At 39.4% G+C, this 16,995-nt stretch overlaps 1 protein-coding gene across 1 annotated transcript in view; it reads right to left on the bottom strand.

The window, feature by feature from the left end:
* LOC126263195 (endoplasmic reticulum transmembrane helix translocase) overlaps nt 1-16,995 on the bottom strand; it is a 190,358-nt gene that overhangs the window by 157,029 nt on the left and 16,334 nt on the right. Inside the window, exons 3-6 of the mRNA XM_049960258.1 lie at nt 15,374-15,564; nt 4,269-4,497; nt 2,910-3,063; nt 2,676-2,828 (exon numbers count right to left, since the gene is read on the bottom strand). Of these exons, the coding sequence (XP_049816215.1) occupies nt 2,676-2,828; nt 2,910-3,063; nt 4,269-4,497; nt 15,374-15,564 (727 nt within the window). The remainder of the gene's footprint in view (nt 1-2,675; nt 2,829-2,909; nt 3,064-4,268; nt 4,498-15,373; nt 15,565-16,995) is intronic.

The raw sequence follows: 16,995 nt of genomic DNA on the forward strand, positions 1-16,995 counted from the left end.
ATCAATCTGCTTCAAATATGCAATTCACAGATTACATGCAAGTTATGGAAATGTGTAAGCTTTCCGAGACAGTGGTTCTTTCTTCTGCCAGAAGGGCTGATGGGAAAGAACTAGTGTTAGGAAATGGGGCAGTTATGGAAAAGTCACCCAGAACCCCAGGTCTGGGGAGACTTACCAGACAACGAGAAGAAACGACTGATCGCTGGGGATAGCACTGGATGAGACTTGAAAAACTGAGAGCTTAAAGGTGGAAGATAGGGTAATAAGCAAGGCAGAGATTACTGACAAAACATTGTGCAAGAGTTAATAAGAGTGGAAAACTAAGTGCATTATAAGTGGTAGATGTATTGGAGGGGGGATTGGGAAAAAATGCAGGTCAGAAAACAAAAAATACAGAATACTAAAAGGTAGTGAAGAAAGGAATAGTTACCAGTACTGAAAAGAAATGCTGAGACTGAAGAAATTAACAAATTAAGGCCAAATGGTTGGTAAGAACAAAGGACATGTTGTAATGCCAGTTTCCCACCTGCGTAATTCTGGTTTTGGGGGGAGAACTCGTGTGGTGAAACAGGTACCAAAGTCACGACTGCCATGTTCTAGAGAATGCTCTGCAACAGGATACTGTGTTGCCAGTATACACATGCTGTCTATGTCCATTCCTCAAAACTGATAACTTGATGGTACTCATACCAATGTACAAGGCGAAACAGTGTTTACATAACAGCTGATACACGATCTGTTTTGTTTCATAGGTGGCTCTCCCTTTGATGGTATACGTTTTGCCAGTTACAGGGTTGGTGTATGTGGTGGGAGCAGGATGCATAAGACAAGTCTTGCAGCAGGGACAGTCAGAGGGTTAGGTGCCATACATTGAGGTAATGGGTCAGAAGGACCAGCATATTGCAGAGATTGGGAGGGGTGGCGGGCGGAGGTAAAGGTAATCTAACTGTGCTGGGCAAAATGTCACACGAATGGACCCTGTCCAAGGCATAAATTATAGGATTATTTCTGGCATTTTTCCCAGCACATCCATATCTTTTCATGCTCCCTCTCCACCATAAATGTCCGCTATATCCTGGTCAAACCCTATGCTGCTCCTGCGCCCATTACCTTACGCTATGGCACATATGCTTGTGACCATCCGTGCTGTGAGACTTATCCTATGCACCCTCTTCCCACCACCTATACTAGCCCTACAACTTGCAAAAAATTCACCATCAAAGGGAGAGCCACCTGTGAAACAACATGTCATGTACCAGTTGCTATGTCGACACTGTTGGGCCTTCTACATTGGTATGACTACGATCAAGTTATCAGTTTGGATGAATGGTCATACACAAAGTGTCTATGCTACAACACAATATCCTGTTGCTGTGCCTGCTCTACAACATGGTAGTCATGAACTTGGTTCTGTTTCACCACACATGTCATCTGGTTTCTCCTCTGACACCAGTTTCTTGGAAGTATGCAGTTGGAAATTGGCATTGCAATATGTCCTTGGTTCTCACCACCCACCTGGACTCAATTCATGTTAATTTCTTCAGTCTCAGCACTTCTTTCCAGTAAGTACTCCTTTTTCACTCCCTTTTAGTGTTCTATATTTTTTATTTTCTGTCCTGTCTATTTTTCCCCAACACTCATCACACACTAACCACATATAATGCACTTAGCTTTTCACACTCATCAACTCTTGCACGATGTTTTGTCAGTAATCTCTGCCTTGCTTATTACTCTATCTCCCACCATTAAGCTCCCAGTTCTTCAAATCTCATCTGGTGCTGTCCACAACAATCAGTCTTTTCTTCTCCTCCTGCCCAGGAAGTATCCCCTGACCCAGGGTTTTGGGCAGCTTTCTTGTAACTCTCCCCATTTCCTAAACTTCATCAGTCCTTTTCCATCATCCCTCTTCCTTCCCTTTCATCCCTTTTTCCAGGTGGAGGAGCCACTGTCTCAGAGAGCTTGCACATTTCCTCAACTTTTACATGTTTCTCCTGCTGCCGCTTGGTGAGTAGAATTTTTAGCCATCTAATTACAGTACATTTTCAAAAACTGATTATTTTTGTTGACAGATTGTATAGGGTAAGACACCCACAAAGATAAATGTTTAGTACATAGTGCCAAATAATGAGATAAAAAACACAATCCCCCCACCCCTCCCCTTTGCTTTAAACTGAGAAGACATTGCAACTGAATTTCATGAAGTTGAGAGCTATAATGCATTCCTGTGCTTCACAGTGTGTTAGGACAAGATAATAGTTTAGGATAATTCTAAGCATCTGTGAGCTTCTGCTCAATCTAAATGTGTACAGCCTCCACTTCAAAATATCCAAATTAGTCTGACCAGTTCCCTAAACGTCAAATCCACAATCCAACCATGATAAATTCCATATGCTCTCCACCTGAATGCATGTTGAGCACCCAAATTCATGTTACAGTGAGTGAGTTTGAGTCCAATCCACAGCACACAGTTTCAGACTGCCAGGATTTTGGATTGCTCTTATCTTCAGATTGATTTTTCACTAATAACTTCTATTCATCTAATACATTGTTCACAGGAAAAAGCATTACAAACAGATCTTGAGAATAAATGAGAGTCAATGTTTTCATTAATATTGTTAATTTACATTTCTTCCCGACACAATTTACCTTTGTTTACTATTTTAATATATTTTTACCTCTTAGGCCAGCTGACGTTTTACTGGGAGGAGTGTGCTGAACAACCTTCGTCCCTCCAAACAACACATGTAGCTTTCCATCTGTCTCAAGGTCAAGGATTCTCTCCTGTTCTAAATTCTCAATTGGTTCCTTCATCTGAGGAACAGATTCACCTGTGCACACAAAAAGAAATAACGAGATAACATGTGAGGTATGTAACAAAATCTGTAAGAACGTATCACTATTTTACTTACCTGTTAGCATGCTCTCATCAACAATGCAAGGGCCTCGCAGAAGTAACAGATCACAAGGTACTAAATTGTCATTCTGTGATCTTGCTATTGACACAATATCTCCGGGCACCAACTGATCTGTAAAGATGGGTCTCCATCGTCTATTTCTATATACCTGTAACCATCATTCAGAAGACCCGAGATAAATTCTGGAAGGCCAGAATTCAAATTACATATTGACTTGTTTAGTTCAAAGCATCAATTTTCTCCTCTCCAATTTTGGCATTTAATGAAATAATATTGGGAGGAGATGAGCATCTGATGAAAATGATGATAAAGACTGTGTACATGTATGTTATCTAACTCAGAGGAAGGTCTTTTGGCTGAAAGCTCAGTTGTTTAGTAGCCTCTTTGCCGTAGCTGTCTGCCACTCAATATCTCCACTATATGGTGAGCAGCAATCTACTCTTTTCATAATACTGTCCTTAAACACAACCTGATACAGATACAAAAACAGAAAGTTAAAGAAAACATGTTTTGTCCCACAGATACACTCTCAATCATCTGGGATAAAGCTCAGTTGTGCACTCAACTTCAACTTTCGCTGCTTGAACACAAAAGCTGATGTGTGGAGCCAAGTAAAATTACTCAGAATTGCCAGCATTGGGAGTTGTCCACCTAGATGATTCTCAAATGCCACATCTTGCTATGAATAGCAAAATAAACAGCCCACTTCAGAGAATTCTGCTCACACAAAAAGATTCTATTACTCTGGATGCACAGAAAAAGGATCCAAGGATTAAATGAGATAGCATGGACAGAATGACATCTTCAGATTTCGGACCCAGAATTGTGGAACAATTTAAGAAAAAGATGCAGGAAAGTCACATTGAACATTCCTTGTTCACTTACACACCCTGCCTGTTAATAAGCTGAGATCAAGAGCCATCTCTATGAGTACAATTGAGCCTATTCTATTATCTTATATTGCCCACCAAATGCTGCTCTGAAGAAGTCTGTCTCCTGGAGATTAATCCGCGACTTTCACTACAGGATCCTGAATGTGCTGACTGCACATTGAAATGTCATAGTGGCAGGAATATTAGATGTTGTGGACACACATACATTGTGTAGATGCACATTCCATCTATATATATTATGGGGAGGCTTTTAGCTATAGAATTCTGGAGTTTTCTTTTCCTTTCAAACACACTTTTTTTTACTTCTATTACTACATCAGTACATTTTTTAATATCATACCCATTATAAATAAGCAATAATAACAAAATTTCATTGATGTTACTGTGTAAAAAAAAATTTGTAGTCTTAGCAAAAAGCAAAGCAGAGTTTAGGGGAAAATAACTACAATAGCAAAAATACCTGCATCATGTATGGCTTGTTACCCATCTTGCGTATTTCAGCCATATTTCTCAACTGCTGCTGGACCAGTGTACACTCAAATAAAATAAGCATTGCAAGTGTAAAGAGTGAGTAGTACCAGTACTTGTCCAAGCACCACAGTGCCACACAGAGGACTTGGAAAACAAAGAATGGCGCAGTAGCACGTTCCTTGAAAAGCTCCATGAATTCTGGTATAACCATGTCAAGCCTGAAACAAATTTTATACAGTGGACAAAACACATTTTTTATTCTGCATTGTAAATACCTAATAAATAAACAATATGAGAAAGAAGCTCTATGGACACTTCACTGTTCAGCACATAACTTTCTACATGTCTTATGATAACTTATTTCCTTGATATTTACTGGTATTAATACCAGTTCAGGAGATTATCATTATGAGAATCACCAACAATGTGATAAATATGAAGTAATTCAACAATTTGATTTAGTACAACCACTGTTATAAAACTGAACCGTCCAACGAAAATTATGGTTTACATTTGTTTTCCAGCACTACATATGTGTTGCCTCATTTGAGCACTAACTGCTCATTCAAAGCATAAATTATGGTCAGATTTCAATAAAAAGTCCATGAATTCATATTTTGCAAAGGCATATAAAAGTACGAAGTTAACTACAGTTGTCCATCAATAAACAATTATTCAATTATTTTTGGAATACGTAACATGAAATGGCAAACCTAAATGGTAATACCAGAACTTCACAAAGTCAGTAAGAATAGCATAGCTGCCAACCTTGGAAGAGGCTTCAGTAATCACACAGCATATATGGAGGTGGGTCCCACACACTTAACCGAATATTCTACGATGGGTCTCGCGAGTGTTTTGTAAGTGATTTACTTTTAAGACTATTTGCATTTTCTAGTACTCTGTAAAGCACTGACATCAGCCTCCTGCTATATCTACTGCTGGATCCATGTGATATTTACATTTCATATCCCTACTAATTGTTACACCCAGGTATTTGTATAAGTTGACTGATCCCAACTGTGAATCATTCACACTGCAGTTACATGATATTACAATTTATTATTATTATTATTTAATTTTAAGAAGTATGAAGTTTTATATTTCTGAACATTTAAATCAAGTCATCAATCTTACACCATTCAGAAATCTTATCAAGATCTAACAGAATATTTTTGCAACTGTTTTCCATCTAATTCACAGTAGACAACAGCATTATCTGCAAAACATCTGAGGTTACCATTAATATTATCTACAAGATCACTAATGTAAAACATGAATAACGAGCATCCCAAACATTTCCCTAGCACACCTGGGATATCTTTGTAAGTGACAATCATGAAGCTAGGAGAGTATTTCTGCTAGAAAGAGCAGATAAGCAGTTGTTAGCATACCACTTAGGCAATAAATTGATATCATTTAGTTCCAGCATTATGGATGTAGAGGAATTGTGGGCACAGTTTAAACAGATTGTAAAGTGTGCTCTGGAGAAGTTAGTGCAGAGTAAATGGATTAAGGCTGTAAAAGATCCACTGTGGTTTAACAACGAATGTCAAAAAATGCTGAGGAAGCAAGGCTGTAGCAATCTCAGTTCAAAAGAGAATGCACAAATGATGACAGGCAAAAGTTAGTGTAGATTTGTGCATCAGTGTAAAGATCAATGTTCAAAGCATGCAACTACCACCACTGTCACACCTTAGCAAAAGATCTCCCTGAAAACCCGATCCACAGCAAAATCACTAATCGGGTCTTAGGCTTCTATCCAGTCACTTGCTGATCAATCTGGTGTCAACAGAAGATAGCAAAAGGATAGCCGAAGTTTTCAATTTTGTGTTAAGAAATTATTCGTGCAGGAGAATTGTACAAACATACCATTGTTCAACCACCGGACAGACTCCCATATGGAGGACACAGTAATAGGCATTCCAGGAATAAACAACTGAAAGAGTCGAAAATAAGTTGCCAGGTCCAGATGGAATCCCAAGTCCCTTTTACAGAGTACTCTACTGCACTGACCCCTTACTTAGCGAGCATTTATTGTGCATCTCTCGCCCAGCACTAACTCTGAAGTAAATAGAGAAAAAATGCAGATGACTCCTGTATATAAGAAGAGTACAATAAAGGACCCGCAAAATTACAGACCAATATCCTCAACATCAGTTTGCTGCAGGATTCTTAAACATATTCCGATTTTGAATATAATAAATCTCCTTGAGACCAAAAAGCTTCTGTCCACACACTAGCATGGTTTTAGAAAGCACAACTTGTGCAAAACTCAGCTTGCCCTTTAACCACACGATAACCTGTGAACTATAGATGAAGGGCAACAGGCAGATTTCATATTCCTAGATTTCTGAATAAACATTTGATGTGAAGGCCCATTGCAGCCTTAACGAAGGTACTAGCATACAGAATAGATTCTCAGATAAGTGAATTACTAAAAGACTTCTCAAGTAACAGAATCAAGTACATTGTCCTAGATGGTGAATGTTCACCAGAGATAAAGGTATTGTCAGGAGTGCCCCAGGGAAGTGCGATAGGACTGCTGTTATTTTCTATATACATAAATGATCTTGCGGAGAGGGTTAGCATCTATCTGCGGCTGTTGGCTGATGATGCTCTGATGTACGAGAAGGTGTGATCATTGAGTGACCAAAGGAGGATACCGCATCACTGCTTAAATTTTGAATAAAAACCATCAGCAATGGTGCCAAAAGAGTTCCGACATAAGAAGTCACCCCATTCAGCTAAAGCTATGTCAAAGAGGAGGGAGGTGCAGACAGAGGTTCAGGCCATCTCTTGCCCTGAGGGTGGGAAACTCCCTAAAGGCAGAAAAATCAGCAATGATCAATGGCATGAGGAAACAGAAGGCAATGGAAACCACTGCATTAAAGGTACATAATGTGTATACGCAGAACATGTGGCCTGTAATTGGAAATGTGACATGACGATCTCTCCATTGGCAAAAGATTCTGGATTAGAATTCATATCTACAGGAGGGAACTGCCAAGAGGGAGGTGGCCACGAGAAAAAGATTGAATAGTCAATCAAAGGACAACATTCTACAAGTCAGGGTGTGGAATGTCAGAAGTTTGAACATGGTATGGAAGTCAGAAAATGTAAAAAGGGAAATGCTAAGGCTCAGTCTGGATGTAGTGGGGATCAGTGAAGTGAAATGGAAAGAAGAAAGGATTTCTGGTCAAATTAGTACAGGGTAATATCAACAGCAGCAGGAAATGGAATAATGGGAGAATAATTCATTATGAACGGGAAGGTAGTGCAGATAGATAGATAGATAGAATGAACAGCTAAGTGATAGCACTGTTTTCATCAGCATCTACAGCAAACCAACACTGATAATGATAGTTGAGGTATACATGCCAACATTTCAAACCAAAGATGACAAGAAAGTGTGTGAGGATATTAAACGGATAATTCAGTACATAAAGGGAGATGAAAATCTAACAGTCATGGGGGATTGGAATGTGGTTGTCGGGGATGCAGTAAAAGAAAGGGTTGCGCCACGTTCGTACTAGGAATGAGAGGAGATAGACAGACTGAGTTCTGCAATAAATTTCAGCTAACAATAGTGAGTACTCAGTTCAAGAATCACAACAGGAAGAGGTATGCTTGGAAAAGGCCGGGAGATATGGGGAGATTTCAGTTAGATTACATCATAGTTAAGCAGAAATTCCAAAACCAGATACTGGTTTGTAAGGCATTCCCAGCAGCAGATACAGACTTGGATCAAAATTCAGTATTGACGAAGAGTGGGTTGAAGTTTAAGAGACTAGTCAGGAAGAATGAATGCACACCCAAGTGGAATATGGAAATACTAAGGAACAGAGAGATAATGCTTGAAGTTCCCTGAGGCTATAGATACTGCAATAAGGAATAGCTCAGTACAGTTGAAGAGGAATGGATATCTCTGGAAAGTGCAATCACAGAAGGGAAAAAAAAAAAAAAAAAACATGGGTAACAGAAAAAATACTTCAGTCGATCGATGAAAGAAGGAAGTACAAAAATGTTCAGGGAAATTCAGGAATACAGAACGGCAAGTCACTTACAAGTGAAATAAATAAATAAATCAAAAAAGAAATGGTTGTTGGAAGGACTGACCCAGCACACATAAAAGTTAAAACAACCTTTGATTAAATTAAAGGCAAGGGTGCTAATATTAAGAGTGCAATGAGAATTCCACTGTTAAATGCACAGGAGATAGCGGATAGGTGGAAAAAGCACACTGAAGACCTCTGGGAGGGGGAAGACTTGTCTGATGACATGACAGAAGAAAAAACAGGAATTGATATAGAAGACATAGGGGATCCAGTATTAGAATCAAAATTTAAGAGAGTTTTAGAAGACATAAGATCGAATACAGCAGAAGGGAGAGAGATCATTTCATCAGAATTTCTACAATCATTGGGGGGAAGTGGTAACAAAATGATTATTCACATTGGTGTGTAGAATGTACGAGGCTGGTGATATACCATTTGACTTTCGAAAAAACATCACCCACACAATTCTGCAGATAGAACGAGCCGACAAGTGTGAGAATTATCGCACAATCAACATAACATTTCATGCTTCCAGATTGAAGACAACAAAAATACACAGAAGAAAGGAAAAGAAAACTGAGGATGTGTTAGATGGTGATCAGTTTGGCTTTAGAAAATGTAAAGGCACCAGAGACACAATTCTGATGCTGTGGCTGATAATGGCAGCAATACTAAAGAAAAATCAAGAAAAACTCATACGATTTGTCGACCTGGAAAAAGCTTATGATAATGTAAAATGGTCAAAAATGTTCAAAATTCTGAAAAAAAAATTGGGATAAGCTACAGGGAAAGACGGGTAACATACTCGGATATTCCGTACAAGAGTCGAGAGGGAACAATAACAGTAGAAGACCAACAACAAAGTGCTCAGATTAAAACTGATGTCAGACAGGGACGCAGTCTTTCACCATTACTGTTGAGTCTATACACTGAAGAATCAATAATGGAAATAAAAGAATGGTTCAAGAGTGGAATGAATTCAAAGTGAAAGGGTTTCAATGATAAGATTTGCTGATAACACTGCTATTCTCTGTGAGAGTGAAGAGGAATTACACGATATGCTGAATGGAATGAACAATCTAATGAGTACAGAATATAGTTTGAGAGTAAATTGAAGAAAGATGAAAGTAATGACAAGGAGCAGAAATGAGAACTGCGAGAAATTCAACATCAGGATTGGTGATCATGAAGGAGATGCAGTTAAGGAATTCTGCTACCTATACAGCAAAATAACCCATGACAGACAGAGCAAGGAGGCCATAAAACGGTGAGTAGCACAGGCAAAGAGCGCATTCCTGACCAAGAGAAGTCAACTAGTATGAAACATAGATCTTAATTTGACCAAGACATTTCTGAGAATGTACATTTGGGGCACAGCATTGTTTGGTAGTGAGACATGGACTGTGGAAAAAGTGGAACAGAAGAGAATCAAAGCATTTGAGATGTGGTGCTGCAGAAGAATGTTGAAAATTCGGTGCGGTGGTGGTGGTGGTGGTTAGTGTTTAACGTCCCGTCGACAACGAAGTCATTAGAGACGGAGCGCAAGCTCGGGTTAGAGAAGGATTGGGAAGGAAATTGGCCGTGCCCTTTCAAAGGAACCATCCCAGCATTTGCCTGAAACAATTTAGGAAAATCACGGAAAACCTAAATCAGGATGGCCGGAGACGGGATTGAACCGTCGTCCTCCCGAAAATTCGGTGCACTGATAAGGTAAGGAAGGGGGAGGTTCTGTGCAAAATTGGTGAGGAAAGGGTTATATGGAAAACACTGATGATAAGAAGAGAGAGGATGATAAGATATGTGTTAAGACCTCCTTGGTAGTAGAAGGAACTGTAGAGGGTAGAAACTGTAGAGGAGGTTTAGCTCTAAATGTAGAAAAAATGTAAGGTAATATAAATGAATAGGAAAAGCAATCCTGTATCATTCGAATACAGCATTAACAGATTAATAGTGTGCTGCTTGACACAGTCATGTTGATTAAATACCTAGGCAACCTGTTGCAAAGTGATATGAAATGAAACGAGCATGTAAGTCTTGTAGTATGGAAGGCAAATGGTTTTCTTTGGCTTATTGGAAGAATTTTAGGAACATTTGTTTCATCTGTAAAAGGAGACTGCATATAGGACAGTAGTCTTACCTATTCTTAAGTACTGCTCGAGGGTTTGGCATTCGCACCAGATCAAATTAAAGGAAGACACAGCAATAATTCAGAGGCGACCTGCTAGATTTGTTACTGGTAGATTTGAACAGCACTCAAGTGTTATGGAGAAGCTTTAGGAACTCAAATGGGAATCGCTGAAAAGAAGTAGACATTCTTTTCAAGGAACACTATTGAGAAAATTTAAGGAACTGGCATTTGAAGCTGACTGTAGAACTAATACTACTTTTGCTGATGTATAATTCACATAATGACCATGAAGATAAGATAAGTAGGGACTTACATGGAGGCGTATACACATTTGTTTTTCCTTTGCTCTATTTGTGAGTGGAACAGGAATGGAAATGACTAGTAGCAGTACAAGGTGCCCTCTGCCACAAACCGTATGGTGGCCTGCGGAGTATGTATGTAAATGGAAATAAATGATGCACTATTCAAGACAGCATGCTGCATCAATCAAACCAAGAAATTTTCAATTCAGTCATAAATTTTATTCGATACCCCATATAAGTGCAATTTGTTAGTAAGGGCTAAGCATGGTTCCAAAGAAAATGTTATTTGAAAGACCAGAGATATTGCATTTACCTGACTTCCTTCATCCATGACTTTCAGGGTGACGTGAGAAAAGTGGGACTTGGATTTCACATGACTGTTTCTGAAATTCATGCTGGTTGGCATGGAGAAAATCATTCTGACTGAGGTAACCAAAAAATGGTTCAAATGGCTCTGAGCACTATGGGACTTAACTTCTGAGGTCATCAGTCCCCTAAACCTAACTAACCTAAGGACATTACAAACATCCATACCCGAGGCAGGATTCGAACCTGTGACCGTAGCGGTCGCGCGGTTCCAGACTGTATCACCTAGAACTGCTTGGCCACCCCGACCGACGAATGAGGTAAACCCATTACACTTGAGCTGAGAATATGTTCTCAGATTCTAAAACATATGGATGTGAAGGAAATTGGATGTGTCTTCTGTGGATCCCTTCGGCTATGTTTTTTGTTGACAGAAGTGACTTGTGTTTTTCCAACTCTGAGGAAAATTTTTATACATGGGATCTATGATATATTATAGGTAAAAAGAGGGGCTAACTCTAGCACAAATTTTGTATAGAATCGGATAGGGTCCTAGACTTCTGTTCAATTTTATAGATTTCAGCCAACGGCACTAATATGTATATTGCTGATCTTTGCAGTGGTGAGAGAATGAAATGCAATATAGAATTTCTGCTTTTGCCTTGGTACCCTCAATTCCAGTTCCTGTGTCATCATACATGAGCATCTGTACATCAATTTGGTACCAGCGACAGCCTTTACATATGACCAGAATTGCTTTGGGTTTTGCAAGAGATCTTTCAGTAATATTCTGCTATAGTAATCATTTAAGGTTTCACTCATTGCCTTCTTGATAGCCCATTTAGTAGCTTTCTATCTATATATTTATATACTTTCCACGTGGGAAAAATATATCTAAAAACAAAGATGATGTGACTTACCAAACGAAAGCGCTGGCAGGTCGATAGACACACAAACAAACACAAACATAAACACAAAATTCTAGCTTTCGCAACCAACGGTTGCTTCGTCAGGAAAGAGGGGAGGAGAGGGAAAGACGAAAGGATGTGGGTTTTAAGGGAGAGGGTAAGGAGTCATTCCAATCCTGGGAGCGGAAAGACTTACCTTAGGGGGAAAAAAGGACGGGTATACACTCGCGCACACACACACACACACACACACACACACACACACACACACACACACACACACACATCCATCCACACATATACAGACACAAGCAGACATATTCAAAGAGAAAGAGTTTGGGCAGAGATGTCAGTCGAGGCGGAAGTGCAGAGGCAAAGATGTTGTTGAATGACAGGTGAGGTATGAGTGGCGGCAACTTGAAATTAGCGGAGATTGAGGCCTGGTGGGTAACGGGAAGAGAGGATATATTGAAGAGCAAGTTCCCATCTACGGAGTTCGGATAGGTTGGTGTTGGTGGGAAGTATCCAGATAACCCGGACGGTGTAACACTGTGTCAAGATGTGCTGGCCGTGCACCAAGGCATGTTTAGCCACAGGGTGATCCTCATTACCAACAAACACTGTCTGCCTGTGTCCATTCATGCGAATGGACAGTTTGTTGCTGGTCATTTCCACATAGAATGCGTCACAGTGTAGGCAAGTCAGTTGTTAAATCACGTGGGTGCTTTCACACGTGGCTCTGCCTTTGATCGTGTACACCTTCCGGGTTACAGGACTGGAGTAGGTGGTGGTGGGAGGGTGCATGGGACAGGTTTTACACCGGGGCCGGTTACAAGGGTAGGAGCCAGAGGGTAGGGAAGGTGGTTTGGGGATTTCATAGGGATGAACTAACAGGTTACGAAGGTTAGAAGTGTCTTTCCGCCGTCCACCTAACCTTCGTAACCTGTTAGTTCATCCCTATGAAATCCCCAAACCACCTTCCCTACCCTCTGGCTCCTACCCTTGTAACCGGCCCCGGTGTAAAACCTGTCCCATGTACCCTCCCACCACCACCTACTCCAGTCCTGTAACCCGGAAGGTGTACACGATCAAAGGCAGAGCCACGTGTGAAAGCACCCACGTGATTTAACAACTGACTTGCCTACACTGTGACGCATTCTATGTGGAAATGACCAGCAACAAACTGTCCATTCGCATGAATGGACACAGGCAGACAGTGTTTGTTGGTAATGAGGATCACCCTGTGGCTAAACATGCCTTGGTGCACGGCCAGCACATCTTGACACAGTGTTACACCGTCCGGGTTATCTGGATACTTCCCACCAACACCAACCTATCCGAACTCCGGATGGATATGTGTGTGGGTGCGAGTGTATACCTGTCCTTTTTTCCCCCTAAGGTAAGTCTTTCCGCTCCCGGGATTGGAATGACTCCTTACCCTCTCCCTTAAAACCCACATCCTTTCGTCTTTCCCTCTCCTTCCCTCTTTCCTGACAAAGCAACTGTTGGTTGTGAAAGCTAGAATTTTGTGTGTATGTTTGTGTTTGTTTGTGTGGCTATCGACCTGCCAGCGCTTTCGTTTGGTAAGTCACATCATCTTTGTTTTTAGATATATTTATATACTTTGTTTTGCACTACTGTATGGTAGCCTCTGCTTCTTTACAATGACTACACCAAGGAGAATTTTTGAATTTGAAAAATTTGAATTTTTGGTCTTACTTTCAAATTTAAATTTTTTTTTTTTCAATTAAATGTAAGAGGAATGAACCTTATATTTTCAGAACTGCTGAACTATAGCTTTTGTATGGTGCTGTCTGTCTACACTGCTAAAAATTGCCATGAAAAGAAATGATCTGTGTACACTTTTCTCTCAAGGTATACTGTATTTACTCGAATCTAAGCCGCACTTTTTTTCCAGTTTTTGTAATCCAAAAAACCGCCTGCAGCTTAGAATCGAGTGCAAAGCAAGCGGAAGTTTTGAAAAATGTTGGTGGATGCCGCCACAACTAACTTCTGCCGTCGAATATATGTAGCGCTACACAGGCATGCTTTGTAGGCACAATGATAAATACTGACGCCAAAACCTCTGCGTCAGTAAATAAATTTAATGAAAAGGTGGAAGACGAGCTGTTTTTTCTCCGCCCCGAGTTTCGACCACTGCATTTTCATTTTCATACATTATCCAACGAAGTAAATACAAATTCCGTATTGTTCATCTTCGAATGTAGCAGTATTTCAATGTACTATGAAAATCTGACTGGCAAGACTGACTGGGATGTTTGTCAATATGGCCAACTCGACGCTCTGAATTTTTGCTACCTGTGAGAAGAGATGGTTGCTAATAGGAACTTTTATGAATTGTGAATCACATGCAGTATTCTCTTCACCATAAGAATAATACGAATATCAACATTTTGCCATGTATTGTTTCGTGTTTACTGCTGTCTCATTTAAATCCTGTCTGCCTAATAAACTATGAAACTAGAGTGAGACAACAGAAAACGCGGAAGAATATACATATCATGTCATGTTTATATTCGTATTATTCTGATGCCCAATAGTGATACAGTCAGAAATGAAGCACGGCAATTGACTAGATTTTTAAATCTAAGATGACTCTAATTTCTGTGCAGAATGTAATGTACTAAGGAGGCGCCTGCAAAGATTTTCAAACGGAGAAACTTTTTCGCTAAACTCTCGTTCAGAACATCATCTACATACGCAGTCTATTATTTGGTTCCTGTTTATCATTATCAAAGAAATCAGCAGTGTAAGTAACAACAAATAGCAGTATCTTGCCATTGTCTCGCTAATGAGACGATGCATCACACAGTACAGTAATGCAGTTTCAACTTAGAGTGACGTAAACACCTATAACAAAGAAAACGGCACTTAGCAGATCAAAGAAAAATAAGCAATCAATTCAAACCAGACTAAGCACGTGAAAAAGGTATGGTACCCATACAAATACGGACGGAGCGCCTGACGCATAGCAATGGCTACCTGGTAAAGCTCAACTGCTAACGTTACGACTCGAACCAAACTACTGTAGCTGTATCATCATTCATTCGACCTAAATTGTGTCTCATATTACAATGGACCTACTTTGTTTCGATTTGGAGATGCGGCCAAAAACTTTTATCTCCCCTCGAATTTAGTGTCTCTAATTTCAGGTGCGGCTTAGATTCGGAAATTTTTTTTTTTCCTTGATTTCGAGTCTCATTTTTCAGGTGCGGCTTAGATTCGAGTGCGGTTTAGATTCGAGTAAATATGGTAGGGACAACAAATTATATTTCTTTCTATTTTTTGTCTTCAATACAATTTTCCTCATTTTTACCAAAAGTTTTACCCCCAAAAAATGAGAAACAAAAAAGCAACAATAAGAAACTTACTGGTTTCTTCCATATCTGAGGTCTGCATTTGCCACATCACTGTCTTCTTGATGTCCTTTCCAGTCCATGTAATCCCCAAATGGGAGACTAATGGGAAACTGTAAGCCACGAAACTGCTTCTTTTCAGGATCCCAAACATACTTAGTTTTTTGAAACATAAACCATATGACTGGTTCCTTTGTTACTCCATCCTGAGGAGGAAAAAAGAGCTCATAGAATGTGCAGATAAACATAGCAATTGCTGTATTTATTAGGAAAATTAATGTTCTGCACAAATTGACAGTTTCCAAGAAAGAGTGTTAATACCACTGCAGTGCAGTACAAATACCGTAAAATTACCAACTGTAGACACACAATCCCAGACGCAACAAGAAAATGTTGCACTAAAAAAGAACAGCTCAATAACATTATGTTTCTAATTGTTGAAGAACTTATATTGTACCAATATTTAAACAGATGATGAAACTGTTGTTTTTTTTACGGCTGAAGGCACAACTACTGGCATCTGGCATTTACAACTCTTAGTTTGAGTTCTAGACATAATATGTGGCACATTTCATGAGAAACAAGAGAAACATGGCAAGAGCACAACTACACCAAGATTATTGTGACTAATCACCACAAACATACCAATATTAACAGCTTTATCCAAATAAACTCAAGCCATTTTTACAGTGCACTACTATCCACTACACCAAATGTTGATGACACATTATGTTAAAATATAATAAAAGTCTCTCAGATTTTTTATAAAGGTCATTCCAATTATTTGACCCAGGATAACATGGAAACAACATATGGTTCTGTCTACACCTAACGTAACAGAAATTTCCATCAAATATGTCAACTGCCTACAATCATCACAGTAAGATAAATCTGAACATGTCAATAGGTTGTATTTATTTAGGAAGCGAATATGTCATCTCACTGTCAAAGCACGCTATTTTCCAGTTGGGCTTTCATCATGTATTCGGACATCACACCTCAGGGATCAGTTCTTTATGCAGATAATAAACAGTCACTTTACGACTGTATGCAAACCACAACCTTGAGGGAAAAGTCAAGATCCAATTTCAACATGAAATAGCAATCCGTTAGCAATACTAATGAACTGTTGCCCTATGATCTAAGACATTTTTACAAGGAAATGGGATAGAAGCCAAATTTGCCAACATTTCATTAAAAGCCACCAATTTTTCATTATATGTCACAAAATTTTCTTGTCTTCAGAGATATATCATGTAGGAAAGATAATCCGAGAAAAATACTAAACTGTATGTTACTTTTTGTAGCTGCATTAAATGTAAAAAGTTATTGTAAAACCATCAATCAGCTGCATAATACTCAAATATTTAAAATAAGACCACAGGTGAAGAATGGACTTTCTATTCAAGAAAGAATGAGCAAGGAGGCACACGCTTAGTTAGCAAGCCGCAAAAACAGACTTATTTGAACAGATGTCCATAAATTAATGTTGTATGTGCTAGTTTCACGATACTTTATTACTTGTGAGTACACACACTTTTTTCAGCTCTTGCCTACCTAACTTTCAATCTACAGTATAAGTTGACAGACACTGGACTGAAAGGGTGGCTATATCATACCGCAGCTTACTTTAGTAG

The sequence above is a fragment of the Schistocerca nitens genome, chromosome 6 (assembly GCF_023898315.1).
Source record: "Schistocerca nitens isolate TAMUIC-IGC-003100 chromosome 6, iqSchNite1.1, whole genome shotgun sequence".
Taxonomy (NCBI): domain Eukaryota; kingdom Metazoa; phylum Arthropoda; class Insecta; order Orthoptera; family Acrididae; genus Schistocerca; species Schistocerca nitens.